Source organism: Mchenga conophoros, linkage group LG17, assembly GCF_057382185.1.
Source record: "Mchenga conophoros isolate Kocher_MC1m ecotype Shallow Benthic linkage group LG17, M_conophoros_male_GT1.1, whole genome shotgun sequence".
Lineage (NCBI taxonomy): Eukaryota > Metazoa > Chordata > Actinopteri > Cichliformes > Cichlidae > Mchenga > Mchenga conophoros.
Window position 1 is genome coordinate 26,928,661 of NC_140542.1, and position 21,727 is coordinate 26,950,387.

Here is a 21,727-nt window from a genome sequence, read left to right on the forward strand (position 1 = left end):
ACGGCTGCTGTTGTTGTTTGCATTGAAGGATTTGTTGGCATTACTGGTGCTACATCCTCTGCTACGGTTACGGTGCTAAGTCAGCATTTTCAATTTCTTTTGAATCCATGTTGGATGTCTTTAAGTGCTGATGGGAGATCAGTTTTGCTGCTTCCACCTATTTTTAATATCCTGTTGTGAGTCTCTCGGTAGGTCAAAGTAACAGATATCCTTAAAAAAAAAAACAACTTGCAAACTCTGACAGGGCGTCATGGATACCACTCTCATGCAGTTTCAGTTTATTCACAAATATATTAAAATACAAATTCCAGCATAATGATATATAAAATAGGTATTTGTGAAATGGAACTCCCCCAAAACTGTTTACGGCTTTTAAAAAGAAGTCCAAATGTCACATTATACACACCAAATACAACATGGAAATTCTTAACATACGTGATCATACTAACCTAAATCACTACAGGGATCCCAACATATAAATTACATCCAATACATCTACAGTATGAACCTCATATAGAGAGCTATTACAGTTTTTAAAAGCTCATTGCCACTCAGCATTCAAAATCAAGCATAATTTAGTAGCAACTGTTGGATTAGAGTCTGTGTGAAGGAAGAAAAAGACATGTTTAAAGTGCTTTGAAGCTCCCCCCAAAATTCTGGACCTCTTGAGGTCACACTAACACATCTATATTTAAGTTTTCTTTCCCCTGAGAAGTTTTTTTTTCTTGGTAGAGCTCACAAAGTCTTATGTTGACTCTAAATGTACAAGCATCATGAAAAATGTCACATTCAGTTAACTTCAGAAGCCTGAAAAGAAGATCTATAATCTCTCAAGATATGTGGGATAAGCATTGCACCATCTAACATTGCTTTACCTTAAGTGAGGTACAAACAAAGACTGGTCGATGGTCAGTAGTGCTTCACATGAAAGAAAATGGCTAGTTTTATAAATAAGCTAACATATTTGGATAATTTCTTCTTGATTAGATCATCAGTCTTGCATATTACATTTGCAGCTTTGCTTCAAAGATTATAAAAGAGTTAAACTGTTGTTTGCTGTTATCTAAAGTAACTGAACTTAATCAACACATATGGTATGAAAAATACCTTTAAAGTAAAACATTAACAGATTTACCAAAAAGAGAGCGCACAAAAACAACTCACAAACACAGAACGTATTTTCTTTTATTACTTTATTTTGTCCCAAATTCAAGCAACACTCCATCCAAGACCCCAGCTCATACATTCAAAGACAAACCAAGTTTCCCTTTATGTACATTTGAACTGTCTCACAAATAAATAAAACGAAGGAATGGATTTAAATAAATAAATACTCTTTGGGACTGTTTTTTGTGTTTGCTGGTGGCGCCCAGCACCTGTAAAAGTCACATAACTGGAGTTAGGAGTTGACATCTGTAAAGGTTATTTACCCTGTACATATATTCCTTCAAGTCATGTATTAAAGACTGGTGGAGGATACACAAATGAGTGATGGCAGTGAAAAGTTGTGGGATTTCCCTGTTTAATTCCAATTTAAGAAGTTAAAAACCGCACAGGACTTTCAAATATTTAATCTTAACCTACCAAATAAAAACTTTATAGTATGTTCGTCATATATATATCGCTTTCTTTTTGTTTTAAACCATTAAATGGTGCCTTCAGTATTCTAGATGCAGGCTAAGTTGAGCTTCTATCATGGGAAAAAACATCAGTGTCACTTTTGAAATGTGGGTTTCTCAGATCAGCTGTAAAAACCTCATTGAGAAGAAACCACAAAATCAAAGATTGCGCACACATGTACACTGATTTGGGGGTAATTAATTTGAAGGGCTCTGGTGATTTTGTGAGAGAAACCAAATAATATTCCGAAAGAAATCCTGATCAATGCTCAGCGTGAGAGCATGCCAGCTGGAACATCTGGACACCTAAGATATTATTTTAAAAGTGAATACAGGTTAAAACACACGTCCCTCGACTTAAAATCTATATTTACAACTGCGTGAAAACTAAATTAAAAGGAAAGAGAAGGCTGCAGGCGCAGGTGAATTTAAAGACAATATAAATTGTGCAAAAAGAGTTGCAAGTCAAGTTTGTACATTCAGTGTATAAACACACTGCATTGCTGAATGATTCGTGACTAAAAAAGTTTTTAAGTCAGTGTGAAAAAGAGGGAACGACCTTATTGTTCTGCTTTCATTTTTCCATGAAGTCTCATGTTAATATTTTTTCTCTTGTATGATCTAAACTAAAATGTTAAACTATAGACTCACATAGACTAACTGAAGGCTACCGTGGTCTTTCTCAGCCAACTGTCCCGGCGCTCCGGGGGCTGGCCGGGTTGGAGAAGTGCACGTTCCAGGGGTCTTGGCTGGATGGAGCCGCGAGTTTCTCCCGGGACACGTTGCGTCCGTCATCCCCGACCTCTGTTTCTATTTCCGTCTCAATTTCCACCTCCCTTTCCTCCAGCTCCTCGGGCACGGCCTGGGAGTCCGAACCCTCTTCTGTCTGCCCTCGGTTTCTCTTCTCCCTGTGCAGCAGGAGGCGCTCCAGTGGTACGGTGTTTTTCCTGGGCAAGAAGAGGGAGGTCTGCGGCAGGTTCTGACCCGCCGAGTACACCTGTCGGGAGCCCTCCAGGTTGAACAAGATGCCGGTCCGGCTGGAGTAGTACACGTCCCGGTTGTTCTCCAGGAGCTTGTGGTTGAACAGACAGTCATCCCGAAGGCAGACAGGCTGGAAAAGAGAGAGGTGAGAGGGGCAAAATGAAACAAACGGAAATAACCAACCAAATCTTTCTTTGATGCATGCCATGAAATAAATATTTTTTTGTTTTTAAAAAACTGTTTAAATTAAAAATAAATAAATAAATAAATAAATAAATAAATAAATAAATAAATAAATAAATAAATAAAAATCCCCGTTTAGAAATAAATCGGATCGCATGGAAAACAAAAGTGTTTTGCGGGATTATTAAATATAAAATACACGAAAAACAAACCACACACACAAAAAAACCTCTCACATTAATTACTTCATAGCTCAGAGAAATACAAATAACTCGCTGTTTAGTCAAAGAAACGGTGAAAAACAAATGTGGACTATTGTTTGCATTATTTTGTGCAGAAAAACGTCATAAAAACCATAAATGTAATAAAAGTAACTGAAGGTTTGAGGTCTGAGTTTATTGACAGTGACCTTTATCGATGAATGAATATTTATTTTAGACACACTGTGCGTAAAAACTAAGTAGCACAAGGTTCCGACGAAATGCGTGGGGTCGATTAAATCACAAATAAACACTGAGTGAATTCAAATTAATTATTTGCTTACAGAGCTGAACGGGTTGCCCTCCAGGTCCATGCACAGGTAACGGCTGCTTTTGACGCCGAGGATGGCGATACGATCTCTTGCTTCAGATTTCAGTAGAATCACACCTGCAGGAGGAGAAAGGAATAATAATCATACGAGAATACAGACTTTCATTATACTACAGCATAAATATTAGAGTTATCTTACTATAGGTGCTCCTGGACGTAGTTTTGCGCACACTCCCATCTAATCTGATCTCCAAGTAGAAGTTATTGAGGTCTGTGGATGTCTGCAGGTGGACGTATCTCCTTGGGTTCCCCCAGGTGGATCCAACCAGAGGTGATGGGTTCGGGACCGTATCCCCGAGAGGAAATCCCTGCAAGACAGCGAGAAAGAGCGCCAGCACGGTGTCTCTCATCCCCATTCGCCTGTTGACCTCCATTCTGGTTCAAACTTCGAGCTCCTGGAAGTTTTCAGATGCTCTGTTGTCGCAAAGTTTGGAGACAGTTCCTATTTAAAGCCCCCCGAGCGCCACTCCTGCTCACATCCTTTGGGTAAAAAAAAGGAAAAAAAAAAAAAAAAACGAAACTCGCCCCCAAAGCAGATGTGCGGGTTTGCTGCAGCGGAAGGGCCACTTCCACCTCTGTCTGTTTACACCGATGCTGCTGGTCAAACAACAGAACTCTTATTTTTGGTTAGTCTTGACTCATCCACCTTAAATTAGACCTGTTACCAAATAATTCCTGCTTTAGTTTGGTGTAAAACGATGTACAGGGTAAATTAAAAGGAAAAAAACCCCGGAACTTACATTTTATTTTTAATCAAACCAGACACGGGTCATAGTATAATTTAACTGATTATAATTAAGACGTACATTTTAAATTAAATAGCTTATTATATATATTTAACAGAACCGGTTAACCACGGTGGACTAGACTTGTGTGCTGGTTCAGTTTGCCTTTGCGCACCTGCAGAGCTCAACAGTCCCTGTGTTTGACCAGCAGAGGGAGACACTTCCTTATATAGAGCAGAGAAACGAAAGTCTGATAGCAAGACTGTGACAGAATAGTTTCCCCAGAACATCACTCTAAAGTAAACTCACGCTTCAGTTTTGTGAAAATCAGGACCATTAAGTGCAGCCAAATAGTTAAAAAAAAATTAACAGAAATGTTAAATACCAGTGGTGGAAAGTAAGCTTATTCATTCTGTACAGCCAACAAGCCTTTAGATTTAACATGTGGCCTTCAGAGGAGGCCTGACTCCTACACTTGGACCTGCTGTATGAATTACTACACTCTAAGGCAGATGTTTGTCTGGGGTTGAAAAGTGTATTATAGTTGAATTGCCTCAATTGTGCATTGTTTCCAATGGCCAGCAGGGGGCGACTCTTTAGACTGCAAAAAGGTGTGGAAGTCATCTAGAAAATACTGCTCACTTGCAGGGAAGAGGATTAGCGCATTTTTATAGTAGTATTTTTAATGAACTTTTTGTGATTATTATAGAAAAGTAAGAATTCTGGAAGAAATTTTTACAACTAATTCTGGCAACAATAACGTCTGAATTCTGATTAAATCAGAATACTGAGGAAAAAGGTCTATGCGAAAATATTGTTTCCCTCACAACCAACAGGCATGCTATATATATATATATTTCACTTCTGTTCACTTCACTTTCAAGTTTTGTTTTGCTGAATTCACTATGATTTTTTTATGGTTCAACTTAGAGTAACAAAGGAGGATTAGGGAGAGTTTGCTCTACCTTGTGAAAAGTGAGCAGTGACAGTTGATTTTCTTAGTCAGATTCACCTCCAGTTTGTCAGGTAAAAGAGTTTAAAGAGATAAAGAGTTTAACCAGTGCTACACAAAGAATCACACCTTTTCAAGCAGTTTTAAAAAAACCAAAACAAACTTTTATTGGTATCTCAGGAATACAGTAGACTGCTGTGCACAGCACATACGTACAAAAATAAAAGGAAAAAACTTTAATATCCTTACTTAGCATTGTCTGTTTTCAGAAACAAATAACTGAAGTTTGTTTCTTTTCATTTACAGTCATCAGCAAACCAAAACTAAGGCAGAAGGTGAGGTATATGAGAACAGAGGAGAGGAATAGAGAAGGATTTAAAAACAAAACAAAAAAAACAGAGAAAAAGCACACACCCTTAATCAGATTCAGAGCTCAGGCATGCTAAAGTATGTTAATCATTATTTTTTTTAAAAGAAATTCCTCACCTTGACTTAATTAAATTTGACCTATGATAAGAAAATGGAAGAAAAGAAAACAGATAAATCTGGATACATTTCTTTCTTTCTTTTTTTGGTCAAAGCTGATAGGTGAGTGTTTTGCTTTAGACACAAACTTTCCCTCTTTTAGAGATTGTTTTTCATGACCGATATTGTTTGAAAAGTTGCTTCCTTACACTTGTTTCTAATCAAGATGTCCTTGATAAGGGGCTGCCAGAGACTTTGGACATCTTGATTAGGGTGCTGGCTGAGAGAAGTGCTCTTTGCTTTCATGTCTTGCTCAGCTGAAAATACAGATTCACAACGGTTTACTCCCGAGGAGATCAGTGATATGACACGCAGCCTCATCAATGACAACAATGAGCCTTTTTTTCCCCTTTGTTTGTTTTGCTGACATTTTGAGCTACATTTGCTTTGCTGTATATAGCCTTGGCATTTGCAAAAAATGCCCTCAGAGCAGAAACAAGCCATTTAAGATTGGGGAAGAACACTGTTATGATTAAATGAGCAGCGTGGCGTGTTCAAATCTTGGGGTGCAGATGGAGCTCAGCAGCAGCAGCAGCAACAGCAGCAGAGGGCACGCCCTGAGGATGGCTGGGGAGCTGTCCTAAAGGACTGGAGTGCAGCAGGAGAGGTGAGGTGAGGCTTTGCGTGACTCTGCTCCCCACATACTGCATTAACTCTGCAGATGTCCCCTCCACAGAAATATCCCTACATGACTATTTAGAAAGGGGAGTTGACAGCAAGTTGCAGGGCTGTATTTTAAAGAGGTGGTGCTCTAGTTTCATAGGATGTAGTGCTGTTTCAGAAAATACTGCAGGTAAAAGGAACTATTAGAAATATGTTTTTGAGGGCTTAAGACAGTCCGACCCATATAGAAGACCACCCTGGTCATTGGGGTCGGGGTCCGTAACTCTGACCTTGAACTAAAAAAGGCTGAAAGGAGAGGAGGAAGCTCCTGGGTTACAGCTGGAATCCCAAGGTCTCTTGCTATAGCAAGTAAGCTGTGGGGTGAGGGACAGGCAGAGGTGGGAGGGTGGGATAGAGCTCAGGTATGTGGAAAGCTGCCTGTCATCCTGGCAGATCTGCATTCCTGCAGCAGGTTTGAAGAACAACAAAGACAGCAGGCCAGCTCTGTCACATACGTCTTTCTTGGATTTAAATAGTCCTGTTTCCTCTGTCACAGGCACAGACAGAGGCAGATGATCAAGCGTTCGTCAGTTCTGTTTTGTTTGTTTTTTTGTTTTTTTAAAGTAAACAGCTGCAGAAAGTACAGGGGTGAATGTACTTGGGAAGACTCTCAGGAATTCTCAGAATGAGGCAAGAGAAACATCTTTGGAATATATAACAAGATATCTGTGCACACTAACAGCGGGTCTGCAAAGCTTAATACACCTCTAATAAACTTTTCTTATTAAATAATCAGTTTTTGACTAGCTCAGCCATTCAGCTATAGCAAACTAAGATCAAAATCAACAGAAATACAGATGCAGAGTTAAGAAATCTAAGAATGTGGATCCAGTCCTCGAGCTGAACCGCGCTTTAGTCCTTAAAGTCATCTAGAATTGCATTTCAAAACATTTACCTCCAACACCTCACTGCCACTGCAGTGCTGCTGCTGCAGAAAGCAGATTCAAGCAGGGGAATTCCCCCAGGGCATGCACATCCTCTACCAAACTCACTGATGTGAGAAAAAAAAACAAATGTGGAAGCAAAGAGAACATTGAGGCACCATCATCGATGGTCGACTGTGCAGCCTGAACTCTTAACGCCTCATCCAGGCAACTGTAACAAAGCAGCATTGTATGGTTTTTTTTGTTTTTAAAAAAAGAAGAAAGAAAAAAAAAGCTCCTGAATTCTTCTTCTTTTACATTTGCCAACTATTTACAAAGTTTTTTTTCATTGGTTTCATGGACAGTAGACATCATTTTCAATAGCAGCTATATCTTTGCCATTCAGAAAAAAAATGAAAATAAATAAATAAAAACCGCATCCCAGTTTACTGTGGGAGCCCTGTCCAAGACTATGTGCTGTAACATTTCTACTGTGCGCTCTATCTGCTCAAATAAAAATTTTCTCCATGCTGGGATAAATACATATTCCACCCTGTTTATATTTCGGCAATCCCACAAAGTCAAGCTCGTGGCCTTGTGCCAGTCTACATGGCTGACGGCTCTCTGGTCTCAACCACAGATTGTTTATTACTTAATCGATCTAATTACAGAAAATAAAATAAACCAGAGATAGTCAACCCCCTCCCCCTCCCCCTTCTGAGGCCCTGTTCGGTGTGTCAGCCCTATTTCTGACTCCAGCGGGTGTCTCTTACATGCAACTTTAAGGGGGCCACAAGTGGGAACACCAAGGCACCTTTAAATCGTGCAGCAAAGGTAGTGAATTTAACCACTGCCAGCTATCGATAATCAAGCGCTTAAAGGTTTGCGGAAAAAATAAATAACAAACTTAGCAGATATTTGAGCAGAACTCCATGCATCCCTTAATCGAGTAAAGTGGTTCTTTGAGGTAACAAAAAGTATTCATTTCACTCTCCAAAAGCACAGAATACAGCTCATCCTCCATCTCAACAAAAAACAAAAGGAAGTGACATTTAGTTTAGTTGCAGCAAGCACCAAGGTAAAGTGGGACAGGCAAAGTCTTCAACTTTCCCCTGTCCATAAAAACAATAAGCAGCACAGTATGGCATACATATACAAAGATAACTATCCAAATATACATATATATATATCTATATATATATATCTATATATCAGAATAAATATTTGTCTTTTCTTTTGCAGTCCATGGGTGTGTATATCATTACTATGCATTTCTATATTACCTGGAGGAACATCCACATGTGCAAATTGTTAAGTTATTGCCAGTTTGTCTCATAGTCGTGGGAGGAAATGTGTGACAGTCATGGCGGTGGTGGCCTTGTTGCCTCTCTTTACACGGCCATGCTTGCTGAGGGCGATGTAGAAGCCCTTGTAAACAAAAGACTCATAGGCGTTGTAGTTGTTGGGCAGCAAAGTCTCCTTGAACTTGCACTCGTCCTTGAAGACTCTCTAGAAAAAGAGAGAAGGACAGAGGGGTGGGAGCAGGGAGGGGGTGAGGGGTGTCAGTAAATCTCATGACAGACGCAGTACGAACATCACAACATATGCATGGTTTCCACATGACCTCTGCTTTGGAAAACAGCCTGCCTTAGACAGCATGCTTTGAGGGAAACAGGAGGAGCAGGCATGCTGTTGCAAAAGAAATGCCCTTTTCAAATGCAGACACCGGCCTCCTGCTTTTACTGCTAAACTCATAAAAAAAGTCTCCCGACTGGGTTCACATCCTAACACTAATCAAAAGGAGAAGTGAACGAGCTGCAATCAAAGGCTGAATAACACAGGAACACATTACAGTGTTTACTAGGACACATTGTATTAGCATAAAAAAACCCTCTTTTGCTACAAGTGCAGATCTGTTGTACATATATATGTGTAGAAAACTCTGTTACATGTAGATATCCTGCTTGGTTAAAGAATTAACATTAAAGCACAGTCAAAGTACGGCAAGTAGAAGCAGTGGTGCTAATTCTGACTTTAATATTGTAATTTTCATCAACTAGTAGTTAGAAGCTGTCATACCATGGAGCAAAAAAGGCTAATACAATATTTTTACTGGCTTTGGCAATTACAGACATATTTTTATATATTATTAATTTCTTTTAAATTAACAAAAGAAACCAAACTTGTCAAAAACCTTGAATACGGACTTAACAATCTAAACAGGGCAAAATTATGACCACAAGTGATAAGTTTGATTTTCATATTCAGCCCAAAGCCCAACACAGCAAACTCTAAATTAAAAATCGAACTATCGTTTCCATTTTCCCTGTGAGATACACGCCAGTCTGAGCTTGCAGAGTCATTGCAGATACACACTATTAGGCATCAGCACTAAGTTGTAAGGTTGGATGGGACTCAGATTTATAAAATGTCCATGCTTCAAGGATTTTTATGAGACATAAACAGCTCAGAACAATATTGTAGAATCCAATTTTAGTGTAAGAAGAGAGACCTGCTGTGATATTTGACATCAACTGTAGCTAAAAATACAGAAATTACACACACACACACACACACACACACACACACACACACACACACACACACACACACACACACACACACACACACACACACACTTGCCTTTTATTTGGCATCTAAGGCATTAAACAGCATGTCATAACTGACCTACTTTTACAGACTGGCTATAATTTCCCTGTCATGATTTCACTGAAGATCGTTTGATTGTGCATAGCAGCTTCAGGAAAAATGAGAAAGAGACTCTTACACCAGGAATGTAACTAAGTACATTTACTCAAGTACTGGGGCACTTTAAATGGAAATAATGCACCTTTAGCTCTAGCTGCTTTGCAGGTTAAGCTGAAATATTATCACTGAGTGGGCCGTTCTGCTGCACAGCAACTTCATAAATCACTGTTTCCGATAACAGTTACTTTTGCTGAAATACAACTGTGAGTGTGGCATTTTTACTTGTAATGGAGTACTCTACGTGGCACCACTGCTTCTTTTACTTGAGAACAGGATACTTAAACCACTGACAGATTCTGACACAGCAAAAGATTTGAACATTGAAGCTTTCTTGGACCCTGCTGGGAAGCCCCCCTATCATCGCGGCATATTAATAACACAACAGCGCTCATAAAGTCGTGGATGCAGCAGCTATATGAACTCGTCTTACACTGAACAGGATATGTGTGTATGTGTGTGTGACAAGGAGAGAGAGAGAGAAAAAAAGGGGGTGGGGGAGCCTCTGAAGTTGCGCACAAACGTACCGTTCCGTATAACCTTCCCCTGCTGTTCATTGCGACAAACAGCCCACTCCTCACTCCGAACAGGCTGATCACTCCTCGGTCCACGGTGGAGATCTCTATCAGACCTGAACGAAACATACTGTTAGGGAAGCAAAGACACAAGTCACACTGCGACTGGGGGTAAAGTCGAGTAACTGGCCTATGCAGCAGGGATGGGTGTAACCTTGCAGGTGCATTGCGACTGGATGATGCTCTCCCTGCTCAATTAGCCCCTTTGCAGTTATCAGCTATTTGCATGTTCGATGCGAGTGTAGTCGAGAGCGTGCTGAGAGGGACGGGAGGGTGCCCTGCTGTAGGGGACGGAGGGTAAAAATAAGTTAGCGTCTAAACTGGCTCAAGCATTCATGTCATGTTTTTGGTTTGGGAGGATATTTCGCACTGCACGGATGCAAAGCTCAGTACACTGGTTTTGCTTTCGGGAACTTTCAACCATGCCGACACCTCTTATTAAACATCATGCAAGATAAGTGAGCGGTTCTAACTTTTGCACAGCCCTGCGCATAGGGTTACACTCTTTTTCTGGGTCCAGTGCTTTGCCGGATGCAACTCACTGTATTGGTTCTCATTGTGTTCACCGCTTATCCTGCCATCCGGGAGCACCTGCAGGTGAAACCCAATGCCCACGTTGCAGTACAGTCGTCGCACTCTTTTGATGCCCTGCAAATAGTCACTCTCCCAGTTCAGCTCCGATTTCCCCCCAGTTATACCCAAGTAGGAGCGGGAGAAGAGGGTCTCCCACTTCTTTTCCAGTAAAGTCGCATTAGTCCTGCTCGGAATCGGATAAGATGAAACGATTCCCCAGAGAGAAGTCCACAGTACAATAACTGCCAGTAGCGTCCAGTGCGTCCGGGCCCCGCTGGACATACTGTAGTGGCACCTTTGCGCAATGGCCATCCAGTTTACCTTTGGGGCACGTGGTCAAAGTTACCTGCCCTAAAAATGCAACTCTTCTTGATTTCTGTCCTTTGGCATGGTGGTGGTAAAGGTTTATTTTGGGATCAAGATAGATCAAGGCCCCATAGCCCGAGATCTGAGCAGGAGGATTGGGACAGAGCGCGTCGGAGCTTGAATTGGTGCCGGTGGCGATGATCATCTTTCGCCGCTCCGCGCCTCTGATCAGGCAACGCTGGCCGTGGAGGGGGACACCACTCACCGCAAAACCAGCTCACCTTGCCCCCGACTCTCACATCCTAAAATGACATCACTGTGACTTCACCGCTGCACCCCCCATCAAAAAGTAGGAGATGGGAGGAGGAGGAGAAGAGTTACAGGACCCTGGCAGGAGCGGCAGCTCTGATAGGAGTAATGGGGGGTGCTGCACCTTCAAATCAGCGTCAAATAAGCGAGACAGATTGAGAAGAAGAGCATCCTGTGGTGCATTTCAAAATAATAATTAAAAAAACTTCCCTGCATCAGCTTCTCTCCCTGGTTAAAAAAAAAAGCTGCACAGTTATATGCTGTGGCCTTTACAAAAACGCAGTCTAGCTGAATACACAGGATATTTTTTATTACTAAAGTCAAACTTTGAGAAGCTAAAATTATTTCTAATTATCACTAAAATAAGTTTTATAATGCATCGCAGCGAAAATACAAGGTCACAAAAACAGGGGTGGATTCGCCATGTTTGTCATCATCTCGTCTTTATTGTGTTTAAGGTGACAGACGCTTGATAAAAGGCAGTGACAGCAAAAAAAACCCCCACAATCAATGCATTAATCTTGAGTTCATGCATTTAGGCATTATGAATGAAAAAGACATTTTTCCTCTTGGTGTTTTTCTTTAAATTGTCACCCGTAAAAAATGGAGTTGAAAGAAATAAGTGAACAGAGGTACTCAGGTTTACTTCTGTTTTTGGATGACTCTGGATATGATTTCAAACACAGAATTGTTCTTAAAAGTTCAGAGATTGAGTTTTTAAACGTATGAAGACAGCTTTGATTTATAAGTTGATCATTTTTCAACTAACTGAATACTTGTTTACATTAAGGATCACCAGAAAATGGTAAATAAATAAATAAACATTTCCTAGAACTTATTTTGGTCGTTTATTGTGGTACAAACAACATGCAGTGGGATGTTCATACATTCTTTTCTTATTTTATTATGTCACATAATTTGTGTACATGAAATACTTATAATGACATTCTCAGTAAATACAAGTGAAAATGTTTTGACATTAAAAAACAAAACAAAAACATGCTTTAACTGCAGCAAGCACAAACACTTATGATAGTGTAAATGTTATTAGCAGTTATTTTGTGTTTAGATTTTTTGCTTGATGTGGATCTTTAATGTAGTTTACTGTTTGTGTGGCCCTTTACTGTGCAATGCAAGGGTTATGGGCATTGTTGCAATAGTAATGCTGAGTGATTCTGGCTATTGTATTGAAGACATACTTTTATAGTAATAAACTACTTATAGTACTTAAAGTATGAATACTAAAATTGAAGAACAATGGCAACCAAACAGCTGACAGTATTATACTTTACTGTACACTGTAAAATAACAATTTAATAGTTGTAAATCTAGATGACAGTGCTTACTGTACAGTACAACCCCCCCTCCCCCCCCCCAAAAAAATACATAAATAAAATAAAATTAAAATAAAAGGTTTATATGGAAAATTACAGTAGGATCTTCAAATGTATAACAGCATAAATGACAGTATTATACTTAAAAATGTACATGTCATATAGCAGGGAAATGTAATACTTTTTACAGTCGAATACTACTGTTATACTTTACATGAGGAGTTATAATGGTATGATGGGAAACATACATGTGGCCATATTACAGTGTAAATGCAGGACATTACTATTTGTTTTTACAGCAAATAACTGTTCTACATTACAGTATAAAATTTAAACAGTTAATAGTTAAATGCTGGCAAAATCATTTAAGTACTTTTTGATAGTTTCCAAGCAGCGACATTGTCTGATTTTATTTTGAAGGCAAGCTAACCTATTTTTCAGCCTTCCTCTAAATAATGGAGCTGACTTAACCCCGCTCTTGCTCACATGGGAGACATGTGGGAGGGGAGGGTGTGTGTGTGTGTGTGTGTGTGTGTGTGTGTGTGTTTGACTTTCATTGGCTTTAAGCAACCATGGGATGGATGGATGGATACTGTGTCCAGGGCCCAAATCGGGACAGTGGTCATATGTCCTGGCAGCCTGCTGCCTTATTTAGAAGGAAGGTGTAAAAACAGTCGCAGCCAGTCACAGCAGAGCAAATGGCAATCATGTCTGACACTTCCTTAGCTGTTTGTCCAGGAAGTTTACACAACCAAATATTCTGCCTGGTCAGATTGCGCGTTATTATTGTAAGTAACACACCCTGCAACTAACATAAAAATATAACTGGCATATATCAAATACTTGGCATTGTTTTGGGTAACCCATTAAATTCAGACCCAGAAAGTTGTACTGCTGATGGAAATAATTAGGCAAAAATAATCATTTTACTTTGGATAAATATCCACATTTTGTTCTATCATCATTTAAAAGACTTCATTTCAACAAATTGACATGGTTTGTTCAACGGAAACTATTTTCACAATGAAATAATTCTTATTTACTGCTTCTTAGCAGTACATAAAATCATTCTAGTGAATGATTTAGAGCATACTATAACGCCATTCTAAGCATTTACAACATTTACTACAATTTCCCTCGTGGGTGAATGTATGTAATAAAAAAGCAAACACTGTCCCTGAATTATTCACAATCAATAAAAAGGTTTGGTTATAACATTGTGAAAATAAAAATAATTCTGAGTGCACTGGGTTCACCCCCTCCGCCTCGCTTTACATCCATGTTTGCATCCTGCTCTGCAGGGTGCTGGTAGGAGATGAAGGCTCAGGGGAATTCCCAGATTGCCACAGACCTCTGAGGCCCCGAGGTGGTATCTGCTGCCAGGGAGCCTCAGACCCACCTTAGCAACTGTGGAGGCCTCAGTGCAGATAAACAGCACTACCAAGAGACTCCACGATGGAAAAAAAGACAACAAATAAACAAACCGTTTTAATTTAGATTCTAAACTGGGAGGATACGTTTGAAAATGGCCCACAGCCAAGCTGCATTTAGACACACCAACACACTTAAAAAAACAATCAAAGCTAAGCAGGAAATGCTTGTATGTTATGAACACAACTGCACAAAAATAGTCTACATTTTCATAGTTTAAGATCCAAACATGCGATATCATATATAGTCAAAGCAGATGCTGGGAGACATTTTCTGTGGAGCTCTAGAGATACATTTACTTTTGGTACTAGTTAAACCAGCTTATTGGTCACCTGGGAGACAGTGAAAAGAACTTCTGTCTCTATCTGCATCTCTTCTTCTTCAATTGTTGCATTGGTTGCATAGTGTGAATCTTTATAGACTCTAAAAGACAAGAACTGGGTGCACAAGTTTGACTTTATTTAGGATTGTCTCTAATCCACAAGGGGGCAAAAGTAAACATACAGGCATATATACATGAACCCCAAGTAATATTTGGTCAACTGTGCCTTAGCAAGTTGCACCTTGACCAGATGCTTCTGGCAGCCATCAACATGCTTCTGGGATAATTCTGGATATTTAAACACTCTTGGCAGAACTGATAGAGTTCATTTAAGCATAGTCCTGAAATTTCTAGTTGGTTTGAACTGAAAGATTTGGGAAGGCCATTCCAGAAGCTGTTATCCTGCTTCATCCATTTCAAAACCAGTTTTGATGGTGATGTTTGGGATCATTGCCTTGTTGGAACACACGACTTTGTCCAGGTTTCAATCATCTAGCAGTCTATTTGAGCTGAAGTTGAAGAATTTCGAGGTAGTCCTCCTCTGCCATTATTCCATTCACTTGCAATGTACCAGTACCACTGGCAACAAAACAGCCCCAGAGCATGATACCACCACCACCATGCTTGACAGCTAGTACAGTGTTCTTAGTCAAGTCATCTTTATTTATATAGCACATTTAAAAGACATCAAGTGTCGGCCAAAGTGCTGAACAGAGGGATAATATAATAAAATAATTAAAATAGAAAGAAAACATTTAAAAACTTTAGGCATTTGTCACTCAAGCCTGTCACGCCTGCAACTTGTTCAAAATGCAGCCGCAAGGCTCCTGACGGGTACTAGAAAGAGAGAGAATATTACTCTACATTGGCTGCCAGTTAAACATAGAATCGATTTTAAGGTTTTATTATTTGTTTTTAAAGCTCTCCATGGTTTGGCTCCAGGTTACATTTCAGATCTTCTTAGCCTGCACTTACCCACTTGATCTCTGCGCTCCTCCAGTCAGATGGTTTTATCAGTTCCACGCTCCCAGCTCAAATCTAGAGGTGACAGGGCTTTCTCCATTGCCGCCCTGAGACTCTGGAATAGTCTTCCCCCCTTCATAAAATTCTCTTCATCCTTGGAAGTCTTTAAATCGAATCTCAAGACCTACTTATTTTCCAAGGTTTTCGGATCTCTTTGATATCTTTTTTTATTCTGTCTATTTGGTCTTTTATCTTATTGGATGGTGTTGTATGTGTATAGTACAGTGTTCTTAGGCTTGAAAGCCTCAGTTTTACTCCTCCAAATATTCCCTTTGTCATTGTGGTCAAATTGCTCAATCTCTGTCTCATCTGGCCATAAAACCTTGGTCAAGCTTTTGGCTTTGGACAGCTGCAAATGTCTATCAGGATTGAAGGTGATGCTTTTAGACCAGGGGCTTCTTTCTTCTTTCTCAGTCCATAGAGACGTAAAGCTGTCTTTACTGTGAACAAGAATGTTCCAGCAGTTTCTAATTCATGGCAGGCTTGAGCCTTTGTGGTTCCTGGGTTGTTCCTGAACATCCTAAAAAATCTTCTCTAATCAGACGGTGACAGTTTGGGTCTTCTTCCAAAGAAGACCCAAAGTGGTGATACATCTGAATAACAGTATTCAGACGCATTTGTTTGAACTGATGATCTTGGAATCTACAGATATTTAGAAATGTTTATTTAATGAATTAAATTAAATGTATTTAATATTTATTTAGGTCACTCATGATCAATAACTAGAAGTGAGTGGGCCTTGTCAAGTCAAAAAACGCTTATTAAAAGATTTAAGAGCACATATGTGTATATTTGACCTTATATTTACACTTTTGACCTTGTGTGGATTAGAAAAAAACATACATTGAAATTTGCGCACCTAATTCTTATTTTTAAAGCGTTTAAAGATGCATGCATGTGTGAATTGTTTCATCACAGAATAAGAACACTTCAAAGAAATCTTTAAAAGCCCCAAACTTATCATGATCATGGTAATTCTAGGGAGCAATAAAAACACAATCATATTATCAGAATAAAATAACAAGAAACTGCACTTGAAAATATCCCAGAGGGTTTTTGGATATACTTAATTCGCTGAGTAAATTAACGCTGTGGGCAGAAAATTTGGAACCAGGATAACCTTCCATGAAAACCCCCTTGATGAATTGAAGTAAAGCAGAGAATTAGGATTTTTTTTAGTCCCAGTGGGACAGAAATACTGGATCAGGCTGAATAACAAATTAATGACACAGGCTCTTGATTTGCTTTGTAAGCACACGACTATGCAAACCAAGGCAACCAATACCCTGAATAGACAAAACTATTGACAGGGTGGAACTTTAATCAATGGAGAGTGGCCACCTTTAATGAGACGGTGCTGAGCTCCTGAGATTAATTCAGCTAATGCTGTTAAACTGGTGTGACGCTGAGCCTGCTCTTTAGTAAAGGCACCTCTCTGAAATCCTGAAAACTTACGAACAGATGCAGTTTTGAGCAAATTATGCTTTATACCACGTTTTTGCACAGCGGAAGATTACAGCAGACAGAGTGGGTAAGGGTAGTAAACATGTTTTAATCCTACCTACTTCACAGTCACTTAACATTAAGAGTGTAAATGCAGGAAAAGAGAAAAAAATGATATTTTTATCAAGAAAAGTAGCTGATTATCATCTTTAAAAAGCACTTATTCATCAATAATGTAAAGTCATGCTGCAGTGATTTGTTATTGGAGTTTTGGGCCGCTAAAACGAAAAAATGACATCAAGCCGTGTAAGACGAGTGACACGTGCAGCAGCCTTAATTTCCTCTAACGCATACACACTGATTACTTTCGTTTAGTTCACGCTGTCTTTAAGATTATTATTCTTAAGTTTGGAAACTACCTCCAGGGCCATAAGAGACATGAAGATGCCTTTGTTGTTACAAGCATGTTGTCTACTATGTTGGCTGGCTAGTGAGAGAGTTGAATAATACTCACCAAACTGTGGGGCAACAGGAAGGCAGAAACTTGCACACATATTGGAGCAAATTGATTTCTCCTGTAGACTCGGCTTGACTGAATAAATTAGAGCTGAAGTAGATGACAAAGAAACTGGAGACTCACACAAACAAAAGTATCTGCATTTTACCGTCGTCATGTCAGCTGTCTTTTCTGCAATTATAGGATCTATTTAGTGCTCACACCCACACACACACACATGGATACACAGAGCTTAGTCGGAAAACCAGAAAGGAGCATAGGAAAGAGCTTTCCAAACAGGTTTTGTTCATATTACCAAAGTGTAAGTAACTGGATACAGGAGGACGCAAAGCTCTTTCAATCACTTTTTTATTAACAGGGGGTTTAAATGATGATATTGAAACAACAGCTGGGAGACCCTGAGACGGAGAGGGGATTTCTCTAGCATGACATCAGAGTCACTGGCAGGGATGGGAAATAATACTCAGTCCAACTGTGTGAGGACTGACAAAGCTGAAGAGGCCTTCACAGGAGTAAAACGTCACAATTGCAGCAGTTAATGTCACTAGATTTACAGGTATTTACTCATAAACCAAGGACATATTAAAACAGTGAGTGGATGATAGCGCATGGTGGAAAGTCACTGAGGAAAAAACAAAGTCATTAGGATCCTGAATGCTGGCGAAAACCTTTGTGCCAGTGCATGTTGCAGTATTTTGTCTGGTTAAATATGAGCCTTAAACTGTTGGTGGGACTATATAAACGAGTTACGGGTAAACTGTCATTGAAATCCATAAGTCTCCAACTCTACACTTAAAAGTTATAATTTACTTTGCTCGGGGAAGAAAAGCAAACTGGTGATCAATCTAAAACTACTGGCTACAATGGTAGCACCCTAAAGGAGCAAACGGGTTCAGCTTTTTGCTGAACCAGCTAATGTATAATTCAGTAGCTGGGTCACGCTTTTGTCTTTTGCAGCTTTGCCTATTTATGACACAGAGAGAAAGTGGAAATACTGTGAAAACCTTGCTAACTGACATAAAACGTATGCAGTGGCTTTAAACTATGGAATAAATCTGGTTCTTTCACTATTACTTTGTCAAGCTTAAAGCTCCACAGGGGACACAAAGAGCAGCCTGCCAGGATGGAGGGTTCCCAGTAAAAATATCTTTTCAAGGGTACAGCTTGTGCACCTTGCAGAGAAAGATGTGCCTGCTGCTAAATTAGGCGTACAGTGACTAAGGGAAAAAGAAGCCAGGCAGTGGTGACTTTTCAGGCGGTTTAAATCCCAAAGAAATGACACAGCAATTTTTATTTTCATGCCAGGAAGACATACACAGCACACAGTTGTTAAGTACATGTGTTCAACTATGCTTATTAATACAAATATCTAATTAGCCATCCACAGCGACTGGGTGTAGACAGGGTCAAGACGACCTGCTCAAGTTTAAACTCAGCATCAGAATGATGAGGAAAGATGATTTCAGTGACTTTGAATGTGACATGGTTGCTGTTCTGAGTATTTCAGAAACTGCTGATCAGCTGAGGTTTTCCCACACAACCATCTCTTGGGTTTGCAGAGAATCGTCAGAAAAAGATAAAATTCCCAGTAAGCAGCAGTTCCCGGGTAGAAAATGCCTTGCTGATGTCAGAGGTCAGTGGAATATGGCTTCCAAGTGATGGTGAAGCAACAGTCACTTGTTACAGGTATGTAGAAGAGTAACACAGTGCATCAATCCTTGAAGGAGATGGGCTACAGCAGGAGAAGACCACGCCAGATGCCATTCCTTTCAGATAAGAATAGGAAATTGAGACCGCAATTGACACAGTGTCACCAAAACTGGAGAACATGATTGGAAAAATGTTGCCTGGGCTGATGAGTCTCAATTTCTACTTTGAGATTTAGATAGTAAGAGCAGAATTTGGCGTAAACAGCATGAAAGCACGGAATGAACAGAAGATTTATCTCCACCAAATGTGTGATGCTACCATGTCAATGTGGACCAAAACCTCTGGGGAATGTTTCCAGCACCTTGTTGAATGTATGACATGAAGAACTACGGCAATTCTAAAGAAAAGGGTGGCCCAATCTGGCACTAATATGATGTACCCATTGCAGTGGCTGGTGAGTACAGTTTTCACACCCTTTGTAACATTAAAACTTTGCACTGTTTAACAGTTATTTCTGTAAACGTTCAAAGCAAAAATCTAACTTTTTACTGCCTCCAACTTCATAAAGGTGAGGATTTGTTGTTGTCCTTTGTTACATGTAAGGATAAATTTAATATAGTAGGATTTTTCACTGTGTTACACATCCATTGTGGGACAGGTGAATTTTAATTGGAGTATTTCATCAAGCAAAAACTGTGAGAACTGCATCTTATCGACAAAGGCCCCAGGATACCGTAGAACTGCTTGTGCACTGGGAAGAGTGATTGGCTCACATCATGATCATTGATCTCCCTTTAAGCTCAGTAATTGCGATCTTATCCCACGGAGCTCAAAGATGTGTAAAAATCCGCCCAACAAGCGTGCTATGTTCAGACAGTTTTGCAAGCATTACACTGGAGTAGTGTTAACCTGAAAAGTGCAAGCTCAGCAGGGCTGTTGACTCATAAAGCCTTTAGCATGTAGCACTAAGAATGTTTTACAGAGCAGTTAATATGGCATGTATCTCAATTTCTGTCATTCAATACCTACTGACTACATTTTAAATATGATAACACCTGCTGAAAAAGACAATATATCAAATAAAAGTGCAAGGATAAGTTGAGCAAAAAGTGTAATTTTTACTGGCATGACTGAGTACCTGATCCATTAAAGGATCAATCTATCTGTGGTGGTTTCTTTTAACCTCAACATTAATCTTGTCTCTTCTCAGCTCTGTACAAAATACCTGAGGTTGAAATTTGGTCACTGCCAAATCTTCGGCGTAATCAACTGATCCTTCGATGCAAAAGCTGGCAGTCTTAAAGAAGACCACGAGGAAGGCTATGTTTACGTGGCTACCATGCTGAAAAGTCAGACAGTTTGGTTTATGGCTGTAGGAAGAGATAGAGATCAGAGGAGGTGTCAGCTGCTGAGTCGGCTGCCGATTCCCCTGGCTCCTCTTCCCTCTCTCCCAGGAACCCAACACCAAACCAGGCCACCGGGACCGAGCAGGAGAATGCGAGGAATTCTCTCAGCACATTTGCTCACTGCTTTGCACGTTCTCACCCTTGCGGGATGAAAACCATGCCGCCAGCCCCGTGGATGCGACCGCCTTGCCCCTTTGTGAGCGAACTCGAGGGTGGGCAACAGGGCGGCAACGAGCGGAGGATCAAGGCAATTTTGCTGATGGGTAGAGGAGAGCGTCAGGAATGGCACACTGCTGAGAGAGTGAGTCATCCTGGATGGAGCTGCTGTCATCCTGCCAGCACAACAAAGATCAGATCATTTATTTTTGTCACGGCCCCCGCTGGATGAAATCTAAACCCATAAGGAATGGATCAAAGCTTCTGGCATGCTGCCAGTCCTGGAGAGCAACTAATAACAAATGGCACTTGAGAAAGATCCAGAAAAATAAGTAGCCAACCAGTTTTTATTTCTTTTTAAAACAAAACCAAATCACAAACAAATTTAAGTCATTGAGTAAAACTTGGAAGCAAAGTAGCAGACCACTGATTACTAGTCTTTTCTAGTTCCAAAGATAAGTTGCTGGCAATTAAAAGCAGCGATCAGAAAAGAATGAGGAGGTAAAACACCACAGATGACCTCACGCAGAGGGAAAAGGAGCAACTGTATAAGCAGGTGAGGAGGTCAGGTGGTAATGGTGATGTCTGGTGGGCAGGTGTGGAATAATAAGCACAACAAGGAAGTCCTGAGAGGAAAAAATGGGTGTAAAATTTCATAGCGTATCTTTAGAATGATTTATTTCTCTCCTGTAAATGTTTATTAAGTAAATACTTTAACTATTTTAACTGTAGATTAATGTAAATAAAGACATTTCTGACAGAGCTGCCACAGCAGGTAGTGCTGCATATTCAATCTTACACCAGATACCCTTCC

General features: G+C 40.0%; 2 protein-coding genes across 2 annotated transcripts; both read right to left on the bottom strand.

Moving 5' to 3' along the window:
* Nucleotides 1-2,248: 2,248 nt before the first annotated feature.
* fgf23 (fibroblast growth factor 23) lies at nt 2,249-3,748 on the bottom strand. The gene is made up of 3 exons (XM_085252132.1): nt 3,514-3,748; nt 3,328-3,431; nt 2,249-2,730 (listed from the first exon to the last, which is right to left on the bottom strand). The coding sequence occupies exons 1-3, from the start codon at nt 3,746-3,748 to the stop codon at nt 2,302-2,304; spliced, it is 768 nt and encodes a 255-aa protein (XP_085108258.1). The 3' UTR covers nt 2,249-2,301.
* A 1,444-nt stretch (nt 3,749-5,192) lies between these two features.
* LOC146555591 (fibroblast growth factor 6-like) lies at nt 5,193-11,856 on the bottom strand. The gene is made up of 3 exons (XM_085252318.1): nt 10,986-11,856; nt 10,396-10,499; nt 5,193-8,611 (listed from the first exon to the last, which is right to left on the bottom strand). Exons 1-3 carry the CDS (start codon nt 11,326-11,328, stop codon nt 8,435-8,437), a joined length of 624 nt encoding a protein of 207 aa, XP_085108444.1. The 5' UTR covers nt 11,329-11,856; the 3' UTR covers nt 5,193-8,434.
* Nucleotides 11,857-21,727: the final 9,871 nt, after the last annotated feature.